The sequence below is a fragment of the Acinonyx jubatus genome, chromosome E2 (assembly GCF_027475565.1).
Source record: "Acinonyx jubatus isolate Ajub_Pintada_27869175 chromosome E2, VMU_Ajub_asm_v1.0, whole genome shotgun sequence".
Lineage (NCBI taxonomy): Eukaryota > Metazoa > Chordata > Mammalia > Carnivora > Felidae > Acinonyx > Acinonyx jubatus.
Genome location: NC_069396.1, coordinates 7,074,040 through 7,101,026, shown reverse-complemented (window position 1 = coordinate 7,101,026; position 26,987 = coordinate 7,074,040). Strand labels below are relative to the sequence as shown.

At 46.9% G+C, this 26,987-nt stretch overlaps 1 protein-coding gene, 1 long non-coding RNA gene and 1 pseudogene across 3 annotated transcripts in view; 1 reads left to right on the top strand and 2 right to left on the bottom strand.

Moving 5' to 3' along the window:
* Positions 1 to 404: 404 nt before the first annotated feature.
* LOC113604362 (uncharacterized) lies at positions 405 to 6,038 on the bottom strand. Its single transcript, XR_008293895.1, has 3 exons — positions 1,898 to 6,038; positions 1,224 to 1,622; positions 405 to 1,106 (listed from the first exon to the last, which is right to left on the bottom strand). It is a non-coding gene; the product is annotated as an uncharacterized LOC113604362 (long non-coding RNA).
* A 9,318-nt stretch (positions 6,039 to 15,356) lies between these two features.
* The window catches only part of GAN (gigaxonin), a 63,426-nt gene continuing 51,795 nt past the window's right edge, over positions 15,357 to 26,987 (top strand). The window contains exon 1 of one of the 2 annotated variants that reach the window (XM_053211332.1): positions 15,357 to 15,726. Coding sequence is in view for 1 of the 2 variants with exons in the window: in XM_027076275.2 (XP_026932076.1) it covers positions 15,560 to 15,726 (167 nt within the window). In the remaining variant the exon portion in view is untranslated. The remainder of the gene's footprint in view (positions 15,727 to 26,987) is intronic. The other variant, XM_027076275.2, reaches the window with a different exon arrangement.
* LOC106984007 (40S ribosomal protein S21-like) lies at positions 20,108 to 21,574 on the bottom strand (annotated as a pseudogene).

The following is a 26,987-nucleotide window of genomic DNA, read 5'->3' as shown; positions in this document are numbered from 1 at the left end:
TCTACTTTATGTAATTTTTCTTCTGTTTCTTCTGTCATATCCAAGAAATCATTACTTAACCCATGGTCCCAAAGATATGTTACTGTTTGCTTTTATGAATTTGATGGCTTTAGCACTTACGTTCAGGTCTATGATCCATTTTGAGTTAATTTTCGCAGACAGTGTGATGTGTATGGATATCTGGTTGTGCCAGCATCAAAGTCACTTTTTAGGGTTGATAAATCTTACAGGCAGGAAATAAAAATGTGTCTCCTTTTCTTCCATCATTCCGTAGAAGATGTTTCCTTCAGCCAGCAAGAAGGAGCTATAGGGCAGCTGTCTGGTGACCCCAGCGAGGCCTTGGTTCAGAAACAGGGAAGCCAAGATGGAAGGGCTCAGTCAGTGGTGGTTCCCATGGCTCCTCTGTGTTGGAGGCTTAATATCCTCCCTCCATCTTCATCACTGGGTCTTGGCAAACTTCCAGGTAAGTCTAGCATATGTGTGTTCAATTCACAGTCATATGCTCTGGTGGGATTTTCCGGTATTTTCTTTCTTTAAGTACATCCACTGTGTTCCAGGAGGGCGGAGGGTGACTGGTCTTCCTAGAGGTCCTAGCCCATCCCAGGAGGAAAAAGAGATGGTGGGCGGCTTTGAAGCTAGTGAGAAGCAGGAGTTCCCTCATTTTGTCTTCAGTCTGCCAATGGGTTGAGCAAGCTAGAGACTTAGCCTAGTTCAAAGTTTGTTAAATTACCGTCGGAATGAACATGGGAGGAACAGTGATGGCTACATCACTCATGGGTCTTCTCCGGTAAGGGCAGGAACTGAGCTTTCTTATTACAGCAACAACTGTATAACAACAGCTGACACGTACTGACAACTCATGCTGTGCCAAGCACTGAGCCTAAGCACTGCGTGTGCTGGGTCTCATATAATCCTCATAATGCCCCGGAGGTAGATCCTGGTACCATTCCCATTTTATGAATGAGAAAACTGAGTCTCAGAAGAGTTAAGTGACTTGCCTAAGATCACCCAGATGGTTCCGGAGACTCCGAAGTCCGACTTCTTGACCACTACTTTTATTGCCTGAATCTTATTCACTTCTCCACCTTCGGGGCTTAGTACAGTGCCTGGGACAAAGAAGATACAAGTAATAGGACAATGATGAGCACAGGGTCTCCAGGCTCACTGCCTGGGTTTTGATCCTCTCTGTTTCACCATCCATAAAATAGAGATAGTACTTGTACCTCATTCAAAGGGTTGTTGTGACACGTACATGAAGAGTGCCAGACACATAGTAGCTGCTCAATAAACTGTAGCCATTGTATTAATGAGCCTTAAAACAGTCGAGAGGTTGAATCTTGGCTCCTGATAAGTCTCGGGACCTTTGTTAAGTTATTTAACTTCTCTGTGCCTCTGTTTCCTCATCTGTGACATGAGGAGAAGAACAGAACGTATGTACCTCATAAGGGTACCGTGAGGATGAAATAAATCCAGGTTCTTAAAGTCCTCAGAAGAAGTGCCTGCCACTTAGTCACCACAATCTGAATTAGCTGAGCTGATGCAGGCCATTCAGGCAGAGGATGCCACTCATAAACCCTTGAATGAAGGATGTTCCTCCTCTCTCTGGGCAAGACCTTCTCCTGCTGTGGTGAGAACAGAAGGGGTCAGCCTCTCAGGCACCCAGAGTCATCCAATCCACCCGGCTGGCCAGTGGCATCAGAAATGACATGAGCAGATCACTGGCACACCCCCAATAGCTGCCGCACACTGACAGCCTAATTGGTCACGGGCAGGACACGGTTATGATGCTTAGAGAAAGGGTCTCTGAGTTACTTGGTTTGGGTTCGAATAGCAGCCGTCTCCTAGGATCTATGCGACAACTAAAGGGATACTACGCATCACGGGCACAGGACAGCACCTGGCACAGAATGGCAGTGGTCCGCGTGGCAGGCATTTTCATCGGTTTGGTTCATCACCATATCCTTGTCGGAAATAGCACTGTTTTCTATGGCTGCTGGAACATATCACCACAGACCTGGTGGTGTAAAACAATGCAGACTTATTCCTACAGTTCTGGAGGTCGGAAGTCCAAAATGAGTCTTACAGGAATAAAATCAACACGCAGAAGGACAGCTCCCCTCTGGAAGCTGCAGGGGAGAGTCTGTTTCCTTGCCTCTTTCAGCTTCCTCATCCCCTGGCTCGGGGACTCACGCTTTTGTCCCCCTGGTTTAGCATCCCACTGCTTTCCTCCTTCTGTAGTCAAAGTCTCCCTGTACCTCCCTCTTATAAGGACCCATATGATGACACTGCAGCAGATAACTCAGGATACCCTTGCTATCTAAAATCCTTAACTTCATGACATCTGCCAAGTCCCTTTGCCATCTAGGTGACATTCACAGGTTCCAGGCATTAGGACCTGGATATCTTTGGGGACCATTATCCAGCCCACCCCAAGCACCTGGCTCATAACGCACTCAGTAAATCCCGGCCACGTGAACATCAGACGCTCAGTGGTGCCATCGGCATCACCTCGGCTGGGTCCTTTCAGGAATGACCACAGCAGCACATCTGGCCTCCTTGCCTTCAGGTCCTACTCACATTTCACCTTCAGTGTGGCTTTCCTGGCCCCAAGTTAACTGCCAGTTAACTCCTCCATCACACACACTTGTCATCCCTTTATCACATGGTTTAACGTAGTTTTCCCTGAAGCACGTTTGGCCTTCTAGCATACTGTAAAATTTATGTGTTTACTAGGGTTATTGGTATTTGTCCATCCTCCTCACTGGAATGTAAGCTCAAGGATTACTTCAGGGCAAGGACTTTTTGGGGTTTTTGTTTGTTTATATTTTTGTAATGTCTACTTATTTTTGAGAGAGAGAAAGACAGAGCACAAGTGGGGTAGGGGCAGAGAGAGAGGGAGACACAGAATCTGAAGCAGGCTCCAGTTTCTGAGCTGTCAGCAAAGAGCCCAGTGCGGGGCTTGAGCTCACGAACTGTGAGATCACGACCTGAGCCGAAGTCGGATGTTTAACCAACTGAGCCACCCAGGCGACCCTTGTTTTTCTTTTTAAGTTTATTTATTTATTTAGAGAGAGTGTGTGTGTGAGCATGAGTGCGAGCTGGGGAGGGGCAGAGAGCGAGGGAGAGAGAGAGAGAATCCCAAGCAGAGCCCAATGTGGGGATCGAATTCACGAACCTTGAGATCATGACCAGGGCCAAAATCGAGAGTCAGATGCTTAACCAACTGAGCCAGCCAAGCGCCCCATGGACTCTTCTGTTGTAGCCTCACACATCTCCTAGGGGTCTAGAACTGTATTAGGCACACGCAGGTGTTCAGTACCTGAGTGTTGAGTGAACATACGACCTGGATGGCCTGACCGAGTTTCTCTCAGCTGTGAGTCTGGTTCTTTATCTTTTAGGGTTGATCATGGCTTTCATAACAATGAAGGCATTGCCTGTGGTGAGGCCAATCGATTCCAGGCAACCTAGGTATTATCCTGTTCACAGTCCCCACCCCATTCCATTAACACACTGGCAATTTTGATCTCTAAAACACACATAACCTCAATTCTTATCTCTGCCAACACTTGCGAAAGTCTGGGAGGACAGTGAATGGTTTGGCTTTGGATTTTACTGGAAGATAAACTTTTGAGAATTCAGATGGTGTAGAGATGGAAGGGTAAGTGGACCCTGGCTGAAGTCACCAAGGTTTGTTGTATTGAGTTATACTGTTTCTACTAGCTGGCCTGGAGGTAATGAGTTTGCGACTTCTGCGGTTGTCTGGCCTCAAGAGGTTGGCTGTAGAAAGGTCTTGAGCACTGACTGGGGGGCGGGGGGCATGGTGGAGGGGCTTTGGGGTGCCCATGAGCTTCCTGAAACTGCACGTGAACGTCTGTGTGTCTGTATGTTCTTAAGGAGAGTAGAGCCCATTGCTTCTATCAGCTTCTGAGGAGGGAAAGTAGAGAACTTCTCCACTGCCCCGGCTGGGAGGGCTCTGCGATCCTGGGACTCACAACACACAGCTCAAGTGAACAGGCTGTACACAGATCAGGGATGAGAGGCATGACCCCTTCCCCCCACTCCGAGCACTTACCAGGTCCCCCAGCTACTATATGAAAGGTGCTGAACCAGGCACTGGCTCAGATCTCAAGTTGGCCAGTCTCATGTTTTGTAAGACTCTGGGTGTTTCTTGAGGCCTCAGTAGTTCCCCTTGGTAGACTTGGGACCGCTCTACTTTCTCTGATTTTGTGTGAATATGAAGGTTCTTCAAGGGTACAAAATGCTGTCGAATCGTATAGTATTAACGAGAAAGAAAATATGTGCCTTTTTTTTGTTATGTGGCAACAGACTGGCTCGCTCCCTACTCTGTTTATCTGTCCATCCATCCATCCAATAAGTATTCACTTCCTCACAACATTCACAAAAGCTACTGTGTATGTAACAAAAGCTTTATATAAAACACTAAGCCTCATTTTAGAAAATCATGAATAAACTGAGGTTCAGAGAGCTCAGGTTACTTGCTCAAAGTCTAGAAAGTGATGGAGCAGAGCCTGATTGGAAACTTATTGATGCAATGGCAATGTTCACCATGATCACCTAACAAAATACTCCTGAAGGCGAGAGGGGAGGGGAGATACCCCCCCGGAAGGAAGATGGGAGGACAGAGCACCTCGAAACCTATGTTTTACCTTAACATGCTTACATGTGTTACAGTGTACTTTGTATTATGCCCCTGCTTTTTTTGATATCAAAGAATTTCCCAGCAATCTTTGCGTACAAGTGATGCTCTGGGAAGGGGGTATATGCCAGGGTAGTTCTGCTACATTCCGCACCACAAACACCACTTTGCACATCGGATGTTTGCTGTTTATGTTTGAGATTTACCTCCTGCGTGGGACTGGAGGAGGACAAGAGCTGAACCTGATTCCTTCTTGCTGCCTCCCGAGACCTTGTCCAGTATCCAGCATGAAATAAGTACACAGATCATGAATCTGGCAAATACTTATTGAATGCCCGGCATGCACCAAGCCAGGTGCTATGGGAGATAGAGACAGATAGGACGTGCTCCCTGCTCTCGAGACAATTACAACTGAGCTGGAGAGGCCAAGCTTCCAGAATCTGCTTGAAAAGGATCTTTCCGAGACTCTTGGCACAACATTTTTAAAAGCTTGGGACTATAACAGAGCAATAGAAGAGATGGGAGGTAATTAGACACCAAACAAAAAGTGTCATTAAATAGGACAAATTTCATGAAAAGTGACAACCTGTTCCTCTGGAAAGGCAGCATTGTGTCAAGTTAGCACAACTTGCAGTCACAAAGTACAAATTATCAATGATGAAATATGCCTGTTTCCCAAGAGGGAAAGGCTGAGAGCCAAGTCGCCTGCTCTAGATGCTGTCTGTTTCGCCACAAGGGTCTGAGCCTCTGATTGCTTGGCCTGTGAGGGCCACGTTCAGAACTCGGGCAGCACACGTAAACCCACGTCCCTTTCTGACAGACGTGGGTAGGTTCTGGGTTTATCAGAGTGAATTCTATTCATCAGATGTTCACTGAACTGACTGTGTCAGTACCGGCCATGCAGTGAGAGGCAGGGGTGCGTGATGAGGGCTCACACAGGGAGTCAGAATCCTGGCTCTTCCGTGAATCAGCTGGGGGATGTGGGACAGGGTTTCTACCTCTCTGAGCCTTGGTTTTTTAAACCACAGCATGGGATCCTAATACTTACCTCGTAGGTTGTTGTAAAGGTTCATTGGGGTGACAGACAAAAAGCTCCCCGCACAGGGAACTGTACTAAGACCTCCACAAATGGGCACAAGTAGAAGGGGCAATTGTGGCAAAATTAAGGAAGTGATCTCTGATTTCCAGAAACCTTAGGTCTAGTGAAAAGACTAGTACGCTAACAGATAAAGGTCATTATTGTGATGGGTGTGACTGTTTTAAGTGAACATTTACTGAGCACTTACTATGTGCCAGATAGTGTGTTAAACAACTGTAGCTGGATAATCCCATTTCTTCTGCACAAAACTCTATGAGGCAGGAACCACAATTGTTCCCGGTGGGGAACGTGAGGCGTAGGCAGGTTAAGTAACATGCCCAGGGTCACGGGGCTGGAAAGCGGTCAGAAGCAGGGTTTGAACCCAGAGGTCTGGCTCCAGAATGAGATTTCAAGGCACAACAATGAGGGAGAAGGGAAGCCCAGAGAGGCTTCACAGAGGTGATGCTAAAACGGCGAGCAGTTTTTCAGGCACCAGAGTCATGTGAGAAGGCGCCCAGGCAGGAGGGAGAAGCAGAGGCAAAGAGCTGGCAGGACGAACAGCTTGTTCTGTCCAGGAAACCAGGTGGGTGCGTGCAGGGGGGTTGGGATGAGGGTGGTGGGGATCTGGAAGATGAAGGTGGGGAAGCAGGGGCAGACAGTGTGACACCTCAGATGCCAGGCATGGGGACTTGGCCTTTTACCTGGAGGAGCTAAGGGGCCGATGAAGGATGAGGAAGACAGGGTCGCTGGCAGGTAGGGAATGCGCCTATCTGCTAGGCTCAGAGAGACATGACTCTGGCTGGTCTATTTGAATAGTCAGGCTGTATCACATTTTCCAACTGAATGACTAACTTTCTAGCTATTATATGTGTGCGAGTTTCCCCTCTCCTCTCCTGGCCACTCAGTTCCTTAAATGTTGACCCTGACTGCTTCCTTCTCCCGCAAGTGCCCGGCAAATGTAGGTACTAAAAGAATCTGTTAAGTGAATGAGTGATCAAGAGCATGAATGGGGGTCCTGGGAGGCTCATGGGGTTGAGCGCCTGACTCTTGGTTTCAGTTCAGATCATGATCTCATGGTTTGTAAGTTCGAGCCTCACACCAGGCTCTGCGCTGGCAGTGTGGAGCCTGCTTGGGATCCTCTCTCTTTCTGTCACTCTGAGCCTCCCCTGCTGTCTCTCTCCCAAGATAAATAAATAACCTTTAAAAAATTATTTTTTATTTTTTATTAAAAAAAAATTTTTTTTCAACGTTTTTTATTTATTTTTGGGACAGAGAGAGACAGAGCATGAATGGGGGAGGGGCAGAGAGAGAGGCAGACACAGAATCGGAAACAGGCTCCAGGCTCCGAGCCATCAGCCCAGAGCCCGACGCGGGGCTCGAACTCACAGACCGCGAGATCATGACCTGGCTGAAGTCGGACGCTTAACTGACTGCGCCACCCAGGCGCCCCTAAAAAATTATTTTTTAAAAAAAGCATGAATGAATAAATGAGTCTCTGAAGAACTGAATTGTGAGCTGGATTTAAGAAAATGCATATGGCCAAGGTGGATCACAGACCTAAATGTGAAAGGGAAACAGAAAAGTTTCCAGAAGGGGCACCTAGGTGGCTCAGCTGGTTGAGCGTCTGACTTCAGCTCAGGTCCTGATCTCGTGGTTCATGAGTTTGAGCCCCGTGTTGGGCTCTGTGCTGACAGCTCAAAACCTGGAGCCTGCTTTGGATTCTGTGTTTCCCCCTCTCTCTGCACCTCCCCCACTCATGTTCTTTCTCTCAAGAAATAAACATCAAAAAATTAAAAAACAAAAAACAAAAAACAAAAAACAAGAAAAGCTTCCAGAAGAAAGCACAGGAAAGTATCACGGTGGTCGCAAAAAGTGTCCAACAGAGCATGAAAGAAAATGGGGTGCCTGGGTGGCGCAGTCGGTTAGGCGTCCGACTTCAGCTCAGGTCACGATCTCGCGGTCCGTGAGTTCGAGCCCCGCGTGGGGCTCTGGGCTGATGGCTCGGAGCCTGGAGCCTGCTTCCGATTCTGTGTCTCCCTCTCTCTCTGCCCCTCCCCCGTTCATCCTCTGTCTCTCTCTGTCCCAAAAAAAATAAAAAAACGTTGGAAAAAAAAAAAAGAAAGAAAAGCACTAGCCATAAAAGGAGGTAATAATAAACTCCACTTCATTAAAATTAAGAAGATCTGTTCATCAGAGATGACATTTAGAGAGTGAAAGGCAAGCTGCAGACAAGGAGAAGAAATGTGCATTTCCATATATATGATAAAGAACTCCTAAAAATCACTTTGAGAAGTGAATTTTTAAAAATGAGGCACTACTTGAATAAGCACTTAAATAGTGTGTTTACACACATGCATTTAATAAATAAATACACACATACATATATGCATTTATTAACATACATACGTAACCTACACATACCACTACACACCCACCGGAATGGGTGTAATTAAACGACCAACACCACCAATTACAGAAGGATGTAGAACAGCTGGAATGCTCACGCACGCCTGGTGCGAGTATCATTTGGTGCGACCACTTTGGAAAACCGTCTGCCAGTATTTACTGAAGCTGAACATGAGCTGGCTCTATGACTCAGCAATTCAACGCCTGCGCATGTCCACACGAGAGGCAAGTGCCCACAGCCCACCCCGAGACCTGTTTAGGAACGTCCATAACAGCTCTATGGTAATAGCCCCAAACTGGAAACAATGCAAACAGCCATCAACGGGAAAATGGATAAATATATTGTGGCATATTCACATGGTGGTATAGTCACAGTTATAAACAAAACAAAACAAAACAAAAACCCACCTTGCTATAGACAACAAAACGAAAGAATTTCAAAGGTGTTGTATTGGGTGAAAAAAGCCAGACACTAAGGTTCAAGAACGGGAAAAGCCAATCAATAGGGATAGACAGGAGACGGTGCTTTCCTTGGGGAAACGAGTCTGGGTCACCGGAGAAGTTCTTTCTCTTGATCCGGGTGGCGATTGCACAGGAGTACTCATACGCGACACTTCACTGAGCCGTACCCTCAAGATCAGTGCACTTTATGTTATACCTCAATAAAGAGGTGTTGAAACATAATAAATATATTAAAGTGTTAGAAAAGTGCTGAAGAAGAGGTCTGCCGTATTTTGAAAAACCTAAGAGTGAATTTAAATGTTAAAACAATAAAACTAAAGACATGCAGCATGAAATAAAAGGATTGGAATGGGGGCGAGGGGGTCAGTTCAAGAGCCGGAGCAGGAAAAGGAAGTGTCCGAGGGAGTCAGAAGACAGACCAGGGCCACGTCGAGGTGAGCACTGACATCAGGGAGAAACCATCAACCCAGACCCGTGTGGACATGGTGGCTGGGGCCCTGACTGCAGAGGGGAAGAGCCTAGATTCTGATGTGCAAGTCGGCTCAAAGCTGATCATCCCTGCGGTGGGCAAGGATGCCACTGAAAACCAGGTGGCGACAGCGACAAGAGACATGAGGCTCAGCATGTACTGAGCGCCTACTACGTGCCACGCCCCATGGTCAGTGGTCAGTGCCTCACTGCAGTCTTCTCATGTTTACTCCTCACGACCACTCTGTGAAGTGACTCTGGTTGCCCCCAGTTGACAGACTGAAGTCACTTCCTTGGGGTCTCCAAGGGCAAGAGAAAGAGACTCCGGGCAGGCAGGCAGGAAATCCAGTGAATTTAAGGAACTGAGACGACTTCAGACATTTGAACAGAGCTGTGGAGCAAATTACTCATGAGATACAAAGTGTGCAGGATAAACCAGCTCGTGGTACACCCAGCAGTGTAGTGACCAGAATCCGAGGAGAGGAACAGAGACGGAGTACTTTTTGTATGCTTTCGGGTAGATCAACAACATACAGTGACCAAAGTAAATTTAAAGGGCACAGTGTGCCAAGAGGGTGTTGCCTGAAAGGGGGATGGTAAAGGTTGTTGCATGGAACTTGGTTTGAAAGTAGCTATTGGGCTGGCCTGTGCCCAGAGCTGTTATATTGTGACGTCCCAAGATTTGTAACTTTCCTTTCATGTCCTTTGAGTCACTCTTAATAATTCACCTTCCTCCACCTTGGCAATGTCAGGTTAGGCAGCAAGGGTTGAAAAGATCCAGCTTTCCTCTCCTCCTCCCCCACCTTCCTTCCGTTTCTTTCTTTCAAGAAGTATATACTTATTACATATATTATTTTCCACGCATTGTTTTAGAGGCTGAGGATACAGTGATAAATAAAACAGTAAGTTCCTACCAGGCCTCATGAAGCTTGTATTATAGTCAGAGGAGATACACAATATGCAAATAAACATACACAGTTTTATGCAGCAAGGAAAAATGAAGTTAGCTAGGTGGAGGCCTTTCTGAGGAGTTGACATTTAAACTCTGATCTAAGTAGAATGAAAGAACAAGTTATGAGAATGTGAGGAGACTTCCAGGCTCAGAAAGCAGCCAGTGCAAAGGCCCGGTATGTGAAGCTTGGTCAGGCAAGAGCGAGAAGGCCGGTTTGAGGGGCACGTGGGTGGCTCAGTTGGTTAAGCGGCTGACTCTTGATCTCAGCTCATGTCATGATCTCGAAGTTTGTGGGATCCAGCCCCTCGTTGGCTCTGTGCTGACAGCATGGAGCCTGCTTGGGATTCTCTCTCTCCCTCTCTCTCTCTCCTCTTCCCCTGCTCACTCACTCTCACGCTCTCTCAAAATAAACTCAGGGAAAAAAAAAAGGCTGGTTTGGTTAGTGCACACTGAGGAAGAGGAAAGTCATAGGAAATGAGGTCACAGAGGAAGGAAGAGCTCACATAGGGCTTTTGTAAGCCACAGGGAAGCCATTGGAAAGTTTGCACTTGGAAGCAACTTGATCTGATTAGCATATAGGGAGAAAGGACTCATAAGGAGGCAAGAGAAAAGCAAGGGGAGCACTGGGAGGCCGCCGCAGGAGTCCAGGGGGAGTTGATCAGTGGCTCTCCCAGAGCAGTACTGGCAGGGGTTGTGAGGCTAAGGCTGCATTCAGGACACAGTCTGCACAAAGAGCTGCAGGGTTTGCTGGGGAATTGGATGAAGGGTGTGAGAGACAGAGGTCAAGGATGTCCCTAAGTTTCTGCCCTCTGTCCTTAAACGAATGATGCTGCCACTGATTTTGGGAATGAGCAGGTTGAAGCGGTAAAACCAAGAGTTAAATTCATAGTTGTGGATGCCTATTAGATACTCACTTGGAGATGTTAGCAGCCTGTCGCTTGGTGTTCGGTGGGGGAATCTTCGAAAGCTACCGAAGTAATCCCTTACGGACAGAAAAATCTCAGTTCTCCCTAGTTACTAACATTTATTCCTTCAGCAAATATTTACTGAGCCCCTACTGTGTATCAGGCACTGCACTGGGTGCTGAGGAGTATAGCATAGATTTGCTCAGAAACACTCACTGTCTTCATTACAACTTAATTAGTTCACTGGTTTCTGAGACACCTCTCTGAATATTGTGTAAATACATGGAATCGACTCTCTAGAGTTATAAATACTGAGATGTTCTCTGACTCAGCAATTTGGAAGAGCTTAGATTTTCCGAAAGAAAGGAGCTATAAATAGATTTGGACAAATGACAGACTTACCCATAAAATATGTGAAGACCGCCTTCAAATGAATCAGAAGGGACTGTCTCAACCAAATTCATGTTTACGAAGAGTCAACTTGGTGTAATGGAAAAGCTTACAGGGCTGGAAGGCAGGAGCTCGAGGCCTGTGTTCTTCTCCGACTAGGTCGCATGTACGACCTTGGCTGAGTCCTTGGCTCATCTTGCTTCGGTGTCCTCTCCAATAAATTGAATCTGAGAGCCAGTGTTTTCTCAAGAGCCTCCTAACTATTGTTGTTTTCTTTGCATTATTATTTTTTTTTTTTACTGGACTCTCCCTCCTCTTTCCAACACTTACTAAAAACCAAAACCTCAAACTCCAAGGTGATCCTTCTCTTCTTCAAGGGCTCTTTGTTCAAAGCAAGATAAACCTAGAGTTCCCCTCCTCCCACCCAGCTTTTTGCAAATGGAAAGAAAATGTTTTTTTCTGATTGTAGAAATGATACATGTGCTTCCTGAAAATCACAAAGACAGTAAAAAGTCTCTGCAGTGATCCACTGAGGCAACCATGTCTGTTTTCACCATCATTGAATCTGCAATGTATCACATGGCAGTTACTTAATAGATATTTGTTGAATGAATGACTTCTGCTGATATCTTGGGAACACCCTTTTTAGTCTCCCAACAGGAGGAGGGGGAGGAGAAAATTCTTTCTCTGGGGGTTGTTTAGCCACTAAAGCAGGAGGGGCCACTTAGTCCCAGAGACTGACATGGCTGGGACCATACCGGATCTCAAATGACTCGTTTCACAACAGCTGAGGTCGGAAATCTATGGAATGCAGGGAAACAATCACACCAAAGACACCCTTCTGATGGCCGTAAACAGTATCACGGGCGGCACAGTTTGAGCAATAACAAGAAAGGCTACACAACAGTCCAAGGTCTAACCGGGAGTGGCTCCTGCAGGCTGTGCCCCACAAGCCTTCCTCCCACGTGTGGGTGCTCTTGCTTTCCTACACAAGGCAGGGGTTTCTCGTGGCACCTGAGCTGAACTCAACACTTGATTGAAAACCTAGCATTCTTTTGATTGTTAACTCCCCTCTTGGTAAACCAAGATGGTTTTCTGATTACTTCAGGAAACGAATGAAAGCCAGAAGGTGTCTGTAGACACATGCTTTATCTTTTTCTCCCAAATGGAAGTGGTGGCTGATGTTGAAAACCTGGGACATTTGACATGTGAATTTCAGATCTCTTGAAAAACCCCTGCATTTGGCACCACGGGGTCCTTATCCCATGGGGCAGTCAGCTAGGGCTGAGGGGCAGCCTCTTGCTCTAGACAGGGTGTTCAGCTCCCTGCCATCCTGCTGTGTTCCATCCTGCCTACTGTGCTCATTGACCCAACTTGCTACCTCTAACTAATTATGCAAAAACGCTCGAGGGGCATCTATGAAGTACCAGGCACTGTGCAAGTCCCTTGGAACACGAGTGAATTCAACACAGCTCCGACCTTGGAGGAGCTCGCAAACCAACAAAGAAACCGGTTAATTACAGTGTGGTAAGGGGATAAAGCGCAGCCCAGAAAGCAGGAACATGGCACAGCACGGGCACTCTGCCCTGCAAGGCTGTTTGGAGGTTCCTTGAAGGTCATGTTTGTGCTTGGTTTTGAAAGATGAGTTATTCAGGCGGGTGGGATGGTGGTAAATATTGCAAACAGCGGGGGTGCTTTTGAAAGCATCTATGAGGTCTTTTGCTGATCTGACCGTCTCAAGCCAGCAACTTTTCCCTGGTTGATGCGGGTCTGTCTACAACCCTCTGCCCAGGTGTTTTACCCCTCCACCCCTTCCTTCCTTCCTTCTGTCAAAATGCCAGAGAATGTTCACCTCTACCAGGAAGAGCCTACCTGACTAATCCCCACTCACTTCCAGTTATTTCAACTAACACAACACCCCCATTCTGGGGAAACTGGTTACCTGAGGGTGATTCTGTTATTTGAACTCTTTGTTTTGGAACCTTCTGATAGTTGGGAGAGTAAACCAACATTCCAAGCAATTAATACGTATTTATCAAATATCTACATTGTAGAGAACTCTCTCTGTCACATACATCATTTTTGATCCCAACAGCAACCCAGTTGAGAATGAAGACAAATAAACTAAAAACAGAAAAGATAAAATTCAGAAAACATTTATTAAGTGCTTGTTATTCACAATTTTGTTAATCCCTCCATGCATCCCTCCTAGTAGTGCTCAGTGAATGACACTGAGTACTGCTAGGGCCAAGCACTGTGCTTAGCACCTGGAAATCGAGCCACTGAAACATATAAGCTGGCAGGTGACATGGATAAAGAAACCCATTTATAATAAGTTACCTGCCAGAGCAGTTTCAAAGTACAACAACAACTGGGGGAAAGGAGTGTCGACCGCTCCCAGGGATATGGGGCAGGTATCATGGAGAAGTCTGAGCTGCTTATCTTGTTTTTTATTTTTATTGTGACATTTTACAACATACACAGAAATACGGAGACTAGTACAACGAAACTCCAAGTACCCACAACCTGCTTTAACAATTAGTAACTCATAGACACTCGATTCATCTGTACCCTCACCCACTTCATCTGGTTTTGAAGCCAGCCCTAGACATTTTTATTTCACCCATAAACACTAAGCTGAGTTTGAAGAAGGAACTGGAAAAGTCTAGACCTTCCACTAATAACTTCCTTTTCCCCAATTACTCTTCTGCCAGCGACTCCAAAGCCTTCGCTAGTTCAGGGCAAAGACCCATTGCTGCATTGGACCTTTTGAGCTGGTTGAAAGAAAAGACTGAACGGATTCAGTGAAAACCCCAGCCTGCCTTATCTGAAATGCTGTTCATTCTTCAGGTGCTTGGTCCTAATTAATAATCCTTCAGAAAAATTGCTTAATTCTTTAAAAGCTTATTGAGGGTTGTACAAATGACCTAATGTTTGTACAATTAGGTTGTACAAACAACATAGTGTTTGTACAAAACGGTGGCTACATTCCACATTCCCATGTGCCCTTAAACTCCCCGGGGGCGGGGGGGACCTCAGACCATATGGGCTTGCCCTGGGGACGGAGCTGACTCAAAGTTGCTTCCTGTCACATCCTTGATCTTCACGGGGTTGGGAACCTAGTCCTATGTGGACATCTGATCTCTATGCCCTCCACCCCTTCAGCGTCTCCTGTCTGATGGGTACCAACATCCACGCAGTTACTCAACCCAGAACGTTGTCCAGGACTCCCTCTCCCTCACAATTCTGCCTGTTTCTTTAAAAGCATCCATTAATATCCACTTACATACACCAAGATCCTTCGATTTAGGTCCCCAGACCCTTCCTTCAAGTACTGCAATTATTTAAGCATCTTTCTGCTTTAGCACCACCCTCCTCATTCTCCACGCAGCAGCTGGGTCATCTATATAAAACACCCCGTTTCAAACGCTTTCATAGTTCCTAACCCCTACAGAATCAAGACCATGCTCCTTACCGTCGACAGGGAGGCCCTGCAAAATATAAGGTTTCTTGCGTGCTTCTCCAGCTTCGCCTGCTTCATCTCCTTCCCTAGCCTGCAACCAAATGCTCTTTTTGAGGGTCTGCTTTCTGGGGTCTGCGCTCTTACCTGGGAAGCGCCCTTTCTTTCAGGAATAATAAAAGCTACACCTACTGCGCCCTTGCTTACACGCGAGAGCTCACAAGAGTCCACGACACCACTGAGAAGCCATCACCTTCCTTTTGCAGATGGAGAAAGTGAGGATGGACGCCTTACCCATGGCCACACAGCCACTGAGTGGGAAGCCGAGGCTCGGATTCAGACTCGCGGCGCTAGAGGCCCGGGGCTTAACCACAGAGTCCCAGCCTGCCCGCACACCCTCCACCGCAGCAGCTACAGCTCCCGGCGAACGACAGCCCCGGGTTGCGCGGGGACCGCTACCAGCCGGGCCAGCGGAGGAACGAGGCTTCTGATTGGCTGCCTCCGGCGACTACGGGCGAGAGGGAGGGACCGAGGGCGCGGGGGCGTCGCGGAGAAATGACGCAACGCCGCGGCTCCTTAAAGGCGCCAGCCCCTAGCGCCGCGGATGGCGCAGGCGCGTTCCGGGGGCTCCCGCTTCTTTTCCGAGCGCTGAGAGCCGGGCCGGGCGGGCGCGCGCGCGCGCGGACTGTGCAGGCAGGGCGCGCGCGGACGCGGGCAGCTCGAGGGGTCCCGCGGGGCGGCTGGGGCAGCTGGACCGGACGGCTGACGAGCGGGCGCCGCGATGGCAGAGGGCAGCGCCGTGTCCGATCCTCAGCATGCCGCGCGTCTGCTGCGAGCGCTCAGCTCTTTCCGCGAGGAGTCTCGCTTCTGCGACGCGCACCTGGTCCTCGACGGGGAGGAGATCCCGGTGCAGAAGAACATCCTGGCGGCGGCCAGCCCGTACATCAGGTGAGGACCGGGCCGCGGCGGGCCGGGCGGGGCCGCGCTGCCCGGAGCCCGGGGGCGGGCCGGGCCGGGCCGGGCGTGTCCCCGGAGCCCCTGGTCCCCACCAGCCGCCCAGGTCCCCCCCACCCCCAGGCCGGCCACCGCCCGGCGCGCTGTCCCTGCCGGCGGACACCCTGCCGGGCCCCCCGGGACGGTCCCTTAGCTTCGGCCGCCCTCGAGCCGGGGCAGTGCTCCCTGGCGACCCCCGCGGAGCCGGGCCGCTGCCCTCCCGCCCTCCCTGCTCCGTTGCCCACCGCCCGGCGCTCGCCCGGGCCTCCGGGCCGCCGACGCCCCCGGACGCCGTCCTGGGCCGGCCCGGGACCCGCACCCGCACCCGCGAGCAGGGCGGGGCCTCGCCGGGGCCCGGCCGGCGGAGCCCGGCTGAAGTTTGCCCGCCGCTCGCCTCCGGATCGCGCAGTGGGCCGGGCCGGCGCGGCGAAGCGAGCCGGGCGCGTCTCTCCCGAGGAGAAGCCAAACAAACACTTCCTCGCCGGCTGTGGGCGGAGGGGAAGCCCCGCGGGATCGTGTCCCTAGGATCAGCGATCGACCCCCCCAAGGCCGAAGTTCTTGTCAGACGTGACTTCTTACACTCCCAGTGGGCGCTGCATGTAAAAGGAGGGCTGTGCGTTATGGACACACGTTAAAATAAGCTGCAGCTAATTTTAGAGCTCTTACTGTAATTCTCAGGATGCGGTCACAACGGAGGATCGTGAGATTTTGAGAGACTCAGAGGGCATTCTAAAACTTGAGTGAAACAAAGCTTAACCTGATATGCCAGCTCAATAACCAGGTTAATTAATTAAAGGTTGATAAAGATAGTGCTTAACCAGGTATACCGGATGTTGCAGGGGACTGTCGTTTCGTAGAGCAACTTTCTTGCAAACTGGGTTGCTCTTTTAATAAAAGGGAGGGGGGAAAACGCTACAAGCTGAAGAAACTGTCCAGTAAGCTGGTTAAATATAGACTCATAGTAGACACTGTCACTAGAATTGACAGGTCAGAAAAAGCAAAATGAAGTGTAAGGTGTTCTTACTGCTTTGTCCCAGCAGAACTCAGCCCCCAAACTCCATTTTAACCTTTGCATTAGGAGATACCTGTGCTAATTCAGAAGCAGTCCAAGCGGTCTCCTAACTTCTGGCCGTGTTTTGTAAATCTCCCTGCACTCTTTGTGGATGTAAAGGTGGGATGGGGGTAGGGGGGAGTCTTTGTTAGTATGGAATTTGGATGGTCAGTGGGATGGACAGCGCCTAGCTGGCAGCTGAGAGGTTTGAGCAATCCGTATCAAACTGGAATCAGGAGGTCAGAGTGTTCCCTGTACCCAAAGGATTCCCTGTTTGGGGAAATGCTAAGGACGGTTACTTTAGATGCATTATTGTTGTAGTTCTCTAAGAGGCGTCCAGCAGGCTTTTAAGAAAATTGCAAATTGCCAGACACATGCTGTGTATCCCTTTCAGTGCCTGAGCTTTCTCCACACCACTTACCACTGTTAGTATACTCACTTTGCCCGCCTTCCCCAACCACGCTGTAAGCTCCATGAGGCCAGGGAGTTTTCTTTTTTTCCGTTTCTGTGTCCCTGGCAGCCAGAGAGAACGGCACATGTGTTGAATGAGTGATTACCTGCCTTTCTTCCCCAGGAGGTGGGCCATTACATGACTGGCTCGGTTATATTTCATTTCAGATGCCCAGTTATCCGTAACTGGGAAGAGCCCTGTGCCTGCTTTCCCAATCCGGCTACTCTTATAGCTGGGAGCTGTTGGCAGATGACTTAATCTCAGCTTCAGCTCACTAGTCTGATAAATGAGGGATAAAATGTGTCTTCGTCTCATTTAACCTTTGACCTGTGCAGGAGTATGTAATAGTGTTTGAACTCTCCAGGTCTGCATGCAGATCCACAAAGGTAGATCGCTGCTGTGTCTGCTGCATTAGAAAACGTGGGGGATTGACTTGTCACGTGGTGGCAAATAATGAGAATATTTAGTAATGTGAAATGGTACTCATTAATAAAAGCAGTAATTTCTTTGTTAAATATTGCTAATCAAAGTGGCCAAGTGAAAGGGACTTCAGATCTTCGCTGCTCTAATTCTGCTACTTTCCAAATAAGGAAATGGGGTTCAGTGGGCCTTAGTGGTTTGTATTATGATGAAGTTGCTCGTTCTTAGTGGGTGAAGTCAGATTAGACTCCTGGTTAATGACACCTTGTCTCCTACCCATTTATGATACCAAGTTACAACATTACTCGTATTTAACTCTTCTTTATGCAACCTGTACTACTTATCAATTCACAATATGTTATCATTTAAATGTACTTTTACACACTATCTCATTCTGATTTTCATTTTTAACCATCTTGTTCAATGGATAGGACAGATATTTTTGACATTTTATAGATGAACCTGAATCAGTCAGTGTATGTTTTTGTCAGTGACTCTTTTAAGTTTACTTGGCTGTTGAAGTGGTGTTCTTGGGAGTATTTTAAAATGACCAGTCTCAGGGCGCCTGGGTGGCTCAGTGGGTTGAGCTTCCGACTTTGGCTCAGGTCATGATTTCAGGGTTCGTGAGTTCAAGCCCCACATCGGGCTCGTTGCTGCCAGCGTGGAGCCTGCTTCGGATCCTCTGTCACCTTCTCTCTCTGCCCCTTCCCTGCTTGTGCACTCTCTCTCTCTCTCAAAAATAAATAAAAAACATTTAAAAAATGATCAATCTCAAAACTACTTACAAGTAATTTGATTTATCTGTATTACTACTTACAAATGAACTATTTAATAATTTTTGACATCAGTGATATCCAGCTTTCATAACATATCTGTTTGTTTTTTTTTTTAAGTGTATGTATTTTGAGGGAGAGTGAGAGAGAATGAGTAGGTGAGGGGCAGAGAAAGGAGAGAGAGGATCCCGAGTAGGCTCCATGCTGACAACACAGAGCCCTACGTGGGGCTAGACCTCATGAACTGTGAGATCATGACCTGAGCTGAAATCAAGAGTCCTCTGCTTAACCAGCTGAGCCACCCTGATGCTGCTATCATATATCTGTTTTGTTTGGAAGGAACTTTAAGTGTTTTTTTAATGTGTATTTATTTTTGAGAGAGAGAGAGAATATGAATCTGAAGCAGGCTCCAGGCCCTGAGCTGTCAGCCCAGAGCTGGACTTGAACTCATGAACTGCAAGATCGTGACCTAAGCCAAAGTCAGTGGCTTAGCCAACTGAGGCAGCCAGGCGCCCCATGTTTGGAAGGAACTTTAAAGAATCACGTTGAAACAAAATAAGTTTGCATGTTCTGGTACTTGATGTTTCTGACTTTCCCTTTTGTTGAAGCTTGAGCATTTAGGTCTGTGATGTCATTAACATGTGGATTGGGTGTTGAAAAGTTTAGTAGTCTGAGAAACTATAAATATTTGAGTTTTGTTTATATAATATCCTTAGGTAGTCTAGTTTAAGTAACTGTCTTAAGCAGTATAAAGTTGTATGATTTGGAAACAATGTTATATATTTTCTGCACTCCCAACAGAGGGAACCAGTTCAATTTTGTCAGAGTAGGAATTAAAGCAGCTCATTTGGCATACTTTCTACTTAATATAGAAAAGTCTTTTAACCTAACCTACTGGTTTAATCTTTTCCTGTGCTCCTTCTTTGGCTTAGCATTTATTTTTCCTCTGATAATCTTAGCTATCATACACTAGAAGGACTTTCAGTATAAGAGGGAAAAAAACATAAAACTCAGCTTTAGCAATAGAACCCTAATGTTAACCTGAAAAAAAGTTGGGTAGAGCATGTGTGTATCATGCAGTGTTAGGATACAGATGCTACTGGAAGGCAGGCAGGACTTTCCATGGTCCATCGTTAAGCTCAGTAAGTGGGATGCTGCTTTCCCAGAATGCCCTCTTCCCAGCTCTTCCTCATTCTGATCCCTGAATGACATTTTCCCTTTGGTTTGTTGGAAAACTAAACCTAAATGTAGCTGACGACCTTTAAGGACGGCAACATTGAATTCGTTGGTATAACGACCCACAGAATCTTTCCTTTCTCAGCAACCCTGAGACCTTCTGGGAAAGGTTCCCTGAGGCTTATAGGAAATTTCCCTTTCTCTTGAATATTGCAAAGTTTGCTTTGCTTCACGTCTGAGGCTCTTCTGGTTCTGGCACAATCCCATCGATCTGATATGAAGTTCAGACTCTTTTCCCTTGTGAGCTGTGGTGCTTTGGGAGTGATGTACGTGAAAAGGATTTGAAGATGAACTGCTGGGTGGTTCTGCAGGGACACATGCAGGTTCCTGTCCTCTGTTCACTTTTTTGGCAGGGGAGGTGCTGTTTATTAATGAAAAATATTCCACATCCGTGATCCTTTAGAGTCAGAAGTTCTTTGAAACGATGCCATTGGCTTTGGCCAGTCAGAGGATGGAGTCATCTGACTCCCCCATCCCGTGAATGGCCCCACAGATAGCGTAGGTTTTAAACTGGCCGTTGAGCTTGCCTGTCACCTTGTCCACCTGGGCCACATTCACCTGGACGGACGCGTGGTCCCTGGCCCCGAAGATGCAGTTGCTGGCAGAGCACTTCCACAGCACGGACAGGTGCACGAACTCGCCCACCTTGTTCTGCACGTCCAGGGCACCTGCTTCCAGCACCAGGAACCCCCGGGAGCATGGGTGCAGAAAAGCCTCTCTTCACTTTTGAGAATTCATTTTGTTTTGGTTTGGTTTTTTTCCTGGGGATCTGTTGGAACCTTACTTTGTTTAGCATTCATCCTGGAGAGTAAAGGAAAGAAAGAGTCTCAAGGTTTGTGGATCCCTCGATGAGTCAGCCAACAGTGAGAACAGCAGTATTTCTCCCTTGTGTTTTCAGGGAAAGCTGGTCTTGGGAGGGTGCAGTGGAGACACTGGGCCCAGAATCCAGTCTAGATCATCTTTTTTTTTTTTTTCCCAAGTTTATTTGTTTATTTTGAGAGAGAGAAAGGAGAGAGCCTGTGAGCTGGGCAGGGGCAGAGAGAGAGAGGGAGAGGAGAGAATCTCAAGCAGGATCTGCACTGTCAGCACAGAGCCCTTTGCAGGGCTCAAACTCGTGAACCTTGAGATGATGGGTGACCTGAGCCGAAATCGAGAGTCAGACTCTTACCGGCCGAGCCCCCCAGGTGCCCCCATTCTAGGTCATCTTGGACAGCGGTTTTTTTTGGTTTCTTGTATTTTTGTTTTTGGCTTTGTGTGTATATGTTGTGGGGAGGGGGTCTGCTTCTGTTCTTAGAGCTTTATTGTATCATTTAAAGTTTTTTTGTGCGTGTTGACATTAAAGCATTTCTTCTGCCCAGGCATACAGGATTTGGTTGGGTGTTCTGCTGTGCAAACCCAGCCCCGTAGAGCTGTTTTGTAACAAGCATTTATTTTCTGCCGTTCCCACTGGACGTGTTCCAAGGCCTGATTATCGATGAGCCTGTTTCTCCATTTAAATCCAAACTTTGACTCATAGATGATGCTGATGAACTACTTAAGGAGACCAGTACGATCTCTGTAGGAAGTGCAAGCTTCATGGCAGCATGGAGATTGTCACCATCCTGTCTTTGGGCATCTGGTACCCACCCTGTACTTGAGAGGCACTAACGTCCGTTCGTTTTGTCCACTGTGTGCAGAGCACGCTGTTCGTGCCCACGTCCCTTTTCCCTTTTCTTTCACTTGTGCTTTGAGTTTGTAGTCACCTGTCTGCAGCTGCTCCTCGGTGACTGTCGTCTGTTAAGTTTCTTAGTGCCTAAGGGTTCAGCTGGAAGCTCCCGGTTCTGGAGCAGTCTTCAGCTCAGTGACGACACCTGCCCCTTGCTGCACCTTCATGGCGATGGGAGCTGAGCTGGGCCTGAATATCTTTAATGGATCTGCGCCTTGTTTGTTTTCATCCACCTGCTATACGCGTCCCAAACAGCCGCATCCCAAAGAAGATGAAATCTGCCCCAGAGGGCTTACAGTCACGTGCTGCAAAATGATTTCTTCTTCTTCCCCTTCCTCCCTCTTCCCCTCCTTCTTCTTCCCCTTCCTCCTCCTCCTGTTTAGTATTTGCAACTGTGTTTGATTAAATCCTTTTCTTATGTGGGTTTTTCAGATCTGATATTAAAGTATGTTCTGTTTCAGAAGACCAAAGGAGCCTTTTCTCTGGCTTCTAAGGAAAGTAAGCCCTTGAAATTGGAGCTCTAAGTTCAACACAGATTACTTATTTCAGCTGAAAGGTATTTATTTATTTATACGAGATGGCGGTCGCCACTGTTAGTAGCCACGAATGCTCTAATTCTGGAGAGGGTTTTGGAAGGTTTCGAATGAAGAAGCAAATCAATACAATTCTGTTAGACTAGTGAGCCTGACATAAAGTGAAGTGTTGAATGTTTAGGCTTATTGTGGAACTTTCCTGAGGATTGTTATCTTGAGTAACAGTACATGTGATAGAAATAAAACGTAGCTCTAATGAACACTGGTGGATAAGTCCTCATTCTTTTACCTTTGCCCTTTGACTTCTACCTCTTAGAGTTTGTATTAGTCTTCTTCAGTGTTCTTACAGTACTTTCTGTTAAATAGTTAAGAGAGTCAAGCAAAGTGCTTTTCCATCAACTCTGTTTCTTAGGATGTAGATTTCGATAATACAGCCTAAGCGTGCAGATTACAAAGCCACTCTATCCATTGTTTAAACTGTTCATCAGTTTGTCTTATGATATCAGTGAGGCTTAAAATCTATTTATAATCCATCAAGAAAACATAATTAGGACAAATAAGGAGTCATTTGGCCTATGTGTACTGTAGGTTAGTCCCTGGGGGAGCCGCATGAGCCTTCGGCAGGAGACAAGTCTATTATTTTGTGTACTGAAGCTGTAATAAAAATGAATAATTTGTAAGTGGGAATTCTAGGTTAAGGGTGGAGATGTGGAGGTGTGGGGTGTGACAAGTGGCAGACTGTGGTTACAGTTCGAGATCCTCCTGTGAGTTCTCTGTTGCCTAAGACGCAGTGAGTCCAAAGAAGGAAGGACATCAAAGGCTCAGGTGAACGTGGCATCTGTAGCTCTTTGGAGGGTCAAGGTCATGTGTCCATCTAAATGGCCTCCAATGCTCAGTCAGAGCTCTTGACGCCCGTGCTCAAAAGAGCAGAGAGTGAAGTCTCCTCTCTTGGTGTTTATTGCCAAAGAGTGACTTAGCTATAAAATGATGGTCTCATGTTTGCTGATTTCATTTCTCTGTGAGAATAAATTATAATATTTTTCCCTCATTCAGAGATACTAGAAAAGTAGAACACTTAGGGAAAATAAGATCTGGGTGTAATGTTATTGGATGAAACAGCCTTTGAGCAATAAAGCTCTGAGAGGTAGCGTATATCAGAAATGGAAGAAGGAAGGGCCGGTTTTAAAAAATAGACTGTTGAGTAATGGGATGTGGGAAAAAAAAAAATGCCCCTCGTTTTCCTTTGTAGAGTTAATGTGCTAATGGATATAGAACCTTAAATGTATACTTTGCTCACAGGTATTTTGTGATTCTTTCAACTATTGAGTATTTCTGTATCTTTTTTAGGAACAATTTGAAAGACCATTTTATGCTTGTGATTTTTTTTTTTAATTTTTTTAACATTCATTTTTGAAAGGCAGAGAGAGACAGAGCGCGGACGGGGGAGGGGCAGAAAGAGAGGGAGACACAGAAACAGAAGCAGGCTCCAGGCTCGGAGCTTTCAGCATAGAGCCTGACGCGGGGCTCAAACTCACGGACCGCGAGATCACGACCTGAGCCGAAGTCGGCTGCTTAACCGACTGAGCCCCCAGGCGCCCCTATGTTTGTGATTTTTATATTAGCCCATAGAAATATCACGGGACATGGTTTTGTAGGCACATTAACATACTGGTAATCAATTGCCTGGGCCTCTGAATAATTGTAAATTGTTTAGTAATACTAAGCTCAAAACATCTTCAGACTTTTGTCACTTAAATTGTACCTGTCAGTCCTTGACTTGGAGGAAACCTCCCTTTTAGGAAGGTGAGGTGAGTGTGAGCCTCTTCTGACACAGTGGAGCACATTCACTGGGTGTAGCCAGAAGTTTGAGGAAAGTGGCCCTGCGCAGAGCCGAGAGAGTCCTTAGATCCTGGGTTTCCCTTCTCTCCTTGCCATCGCCCGCTTCTTTTTTTTTTTTTTTTTAATGTTTATTTATTTTTGAGAGAGAGAGGGAAAGAGACAGCACGTGAGCGGGGGAGGAGCAGAGAGAGAGGGAGACACAGAATCCCAAGCAGGCTCCAGCTCTGAGCTGCCGGCACAGAGCCCGACGCGGGGCTCGAACTCACGAGCCGTGAAATCATGACCTGAGCCGAAGTTGGACGCTCAACCGACCGAGACACCCAGGCGCCCCTGCCATAGCCCAGTTCTACTTTGGGATGGAATTAGAGGCCAGTAGGCTCCGTGTCTGTCCAGCCTTCCATTTCCTTAGTGAAAGGAAGAGTTTCCCGCCAACGCCCGGTTTTCTTCCTACACCACAGCTAGTGTGTGCAGTTTAGACCTACCCACGCAGATATGGGACACTTTGGGTGTGGTTGGTTGGTTAATTGGCTGTTTGTTTGTTTGCTTGCTTGTTTACCTGCCTGGCCCCTTTTACGTACCGGTAGCACTGCCTTGTGTGAACAGAGCGACCAGCTTTGTTACCTGCGTGAAAATGGAAATACCTGTGGTTGGCAGGGAGGGAATAAAATTCTAGTTTTTATCACCTCCTGAAGTTGGAGGTGGGGGGATGGAGGGGGCAGGAACAAAGTAGATGCTTTTTATTTCCTTTCTCTTCCGTCGTCTCTGCTGTTGGTAGGAACGTGAATTATGAAAATATGCACCACTGTCACAGCTGTTGTCACATTATTTAGAAATGTCATCACTGCCTTAACCCATACGCTTGTACGATTGTGCTGACCCGTAGTAAACTACAGTTCAAGAATTAACTCTTTCCTGGAGCACCTGGGTGGCTCAGTCAGTTGAGTGTCCGACTCTTGATTTTGGCTCAGGTCATGATCTCATGGTTCGTGGGATTAAGGCCCACATTGGGCTTTGCGCTGACATCGCAGAGTCTGCTTGGGATTCGTTTTCTCTCTCTCTCTCGCTCTCCCTCTCAAAATAAATAAATAAAACACTAAAAATATTTAACACTGCCCTTTTTTCCAAAGAAGACATATATATGGCCAACAGACACATGAAAAGATGCTCAACATCACTAATAAGGGAAATGCAAATCAAAACCACAATGAGCTATCACCTCATACCTGTTAGAAGGGGTCAAACCAAAGAGACAAGAAAGAACAGGTGTTGGCAAGGATGTGGAGAAGGAGCCCTTGTACACTGTCGCTGGGAATGTAAATTGGTAGGTCACTGTGGAAAACGGTATGGAGGTTCCTCAAAAAAATTAAAAATACAAAGACCATATGATCCGATAATTACACTATCGAATGTTTATCCAAAGAAAACGAAAACACGAATTTGAAAGATACATGCACCCCTACATCTATGGCGGCATTGTTTACAATAGCCAAGGTATGGAAGCAGCCTAAGTGTCCATCAGTAGATGACTAGATAAGGAAGATGTGGTGTGCATACACAACAGAGCATTATGCAGCCAAAAAAAGGATGAGATCCTGCCATTTGAGACAACATGGATGGACCTAGAAGGTATTGTGCCCAGTGAAATAAGTCAGACTGAGAAAGGCAAATACCATGTGGTTTCACTCCTAAGTGAAATCTGAAAACAAAAGAAAAAATAAAACCCAAAAAGCAAAATAGCATACGTATAAATACAGAGAAAAATCCTGATGGTGGCCAGAAGGGCAGGGGGATAGGAGGTTGGGCAAAATGAGTTAAGAGGATACAGGTCTCTAGTTATGGAACGAGGAAGTCACGGGTATAAAAGGCACAGCACTAGGAATATAGGAATATTGTAACCGCGACGTATGGGGACAGAAGGGAGCCACGCCTGTGGTGAGCATAGCGTTGTGTACAAATCTGTTGAATCACTGCGTTGTACACCTGAAACTGATGTCACATTGAATGACCACTATACGCGACTAAAAAAGAAAAGAAATTCCATTTTCAAAAAGTCAGCATTTGTCTCAAAGTATTGAAATGTATGGTTTATTAGCTCATCCCAGCAAGAGTTGGCAGTAAAGGGACCTTACATCATTAGTGTTAACTGTTCAGAGACTTGATTATGGGTTTAGCCATTTGTCCCCAAACACACAAGAAGAGACTCAGTGACAGCTAGGTGCTGGGGGGACTCTGGGGCCAGGCGATAGACAAGGGAGCTCACGTTTCACTAGTGGACAGAGTCCTGCACCTCCCGGGGCTTTGTTTTCTTTCTTGCATGCTGGCTGCTATTTGAGTGCATCCCCCATCAACGGCGTCAAAACTGAGACACCTTATGTGGACACCTAAGTCACTCAACTGATTTTTGCTACCTCTCTGGGGCTAGTAAAGGAAATGAACATAGAGCCAAAGACTTTTCAACTTATTTTTGACGTTCACTTAAATTTCCAGTGCTGCGTATCCAAATGTTGTGCAGTAGTAGCAATTTCAGGAACGGGGACAGAATAGACTGTCTTTATTTTTAGAGTAGATCATTCTGAAAGTCTGCTCCAAAAGTAGATTCATTTATTATTTCAAAGAACTTCTGGTTTTATTTTTGTGTGTGTTTATTTGAGAGAGAGAGAGACAGAGTGTGAGCAGGGGAGGGGCAGAGAGAGAGGGAGACACCGAATCTGAAGCAGGCTCCAGGCTCTGAGCTGTCAGCACAGAGCCCGCCGTGGGGCTTGAACCCACGAACTGTGAGATCTTGACCTGAGCTGAAGTTGGACGCTTAACTGACTGAGCCACCCCAGGCGCCCTTCCAAAAGTATATTTAATTTTTTTTTCGACGTTTATTTATTTTTGGGACAGAGAGAGACAGAGCATGAACGGGGGAGGGGCAGAGAGAGAGGGAGACACAGAATCGGAAACAGGCTCCAGGCTCTGAGCCATCAGCCCAGAGCCCGACGCAGGGCTCGAACTCACGGACCACAAGATTGTGACCTGGCTGAAGTCGGACGCTTAACCGACTGCGCCACCCAGGCGCCCCCCAAAAGTATATTTAAAATGGCCCATCTGATCGTTCACTACTGCAATTAAGAGACCCCAATTAATCTTATTTACAGAAACACTTATCTTTTTTTTCTTTACTGTTTATTTTTGAGAGACAGAGCGTGAGTCGGGGAGGGTTGGA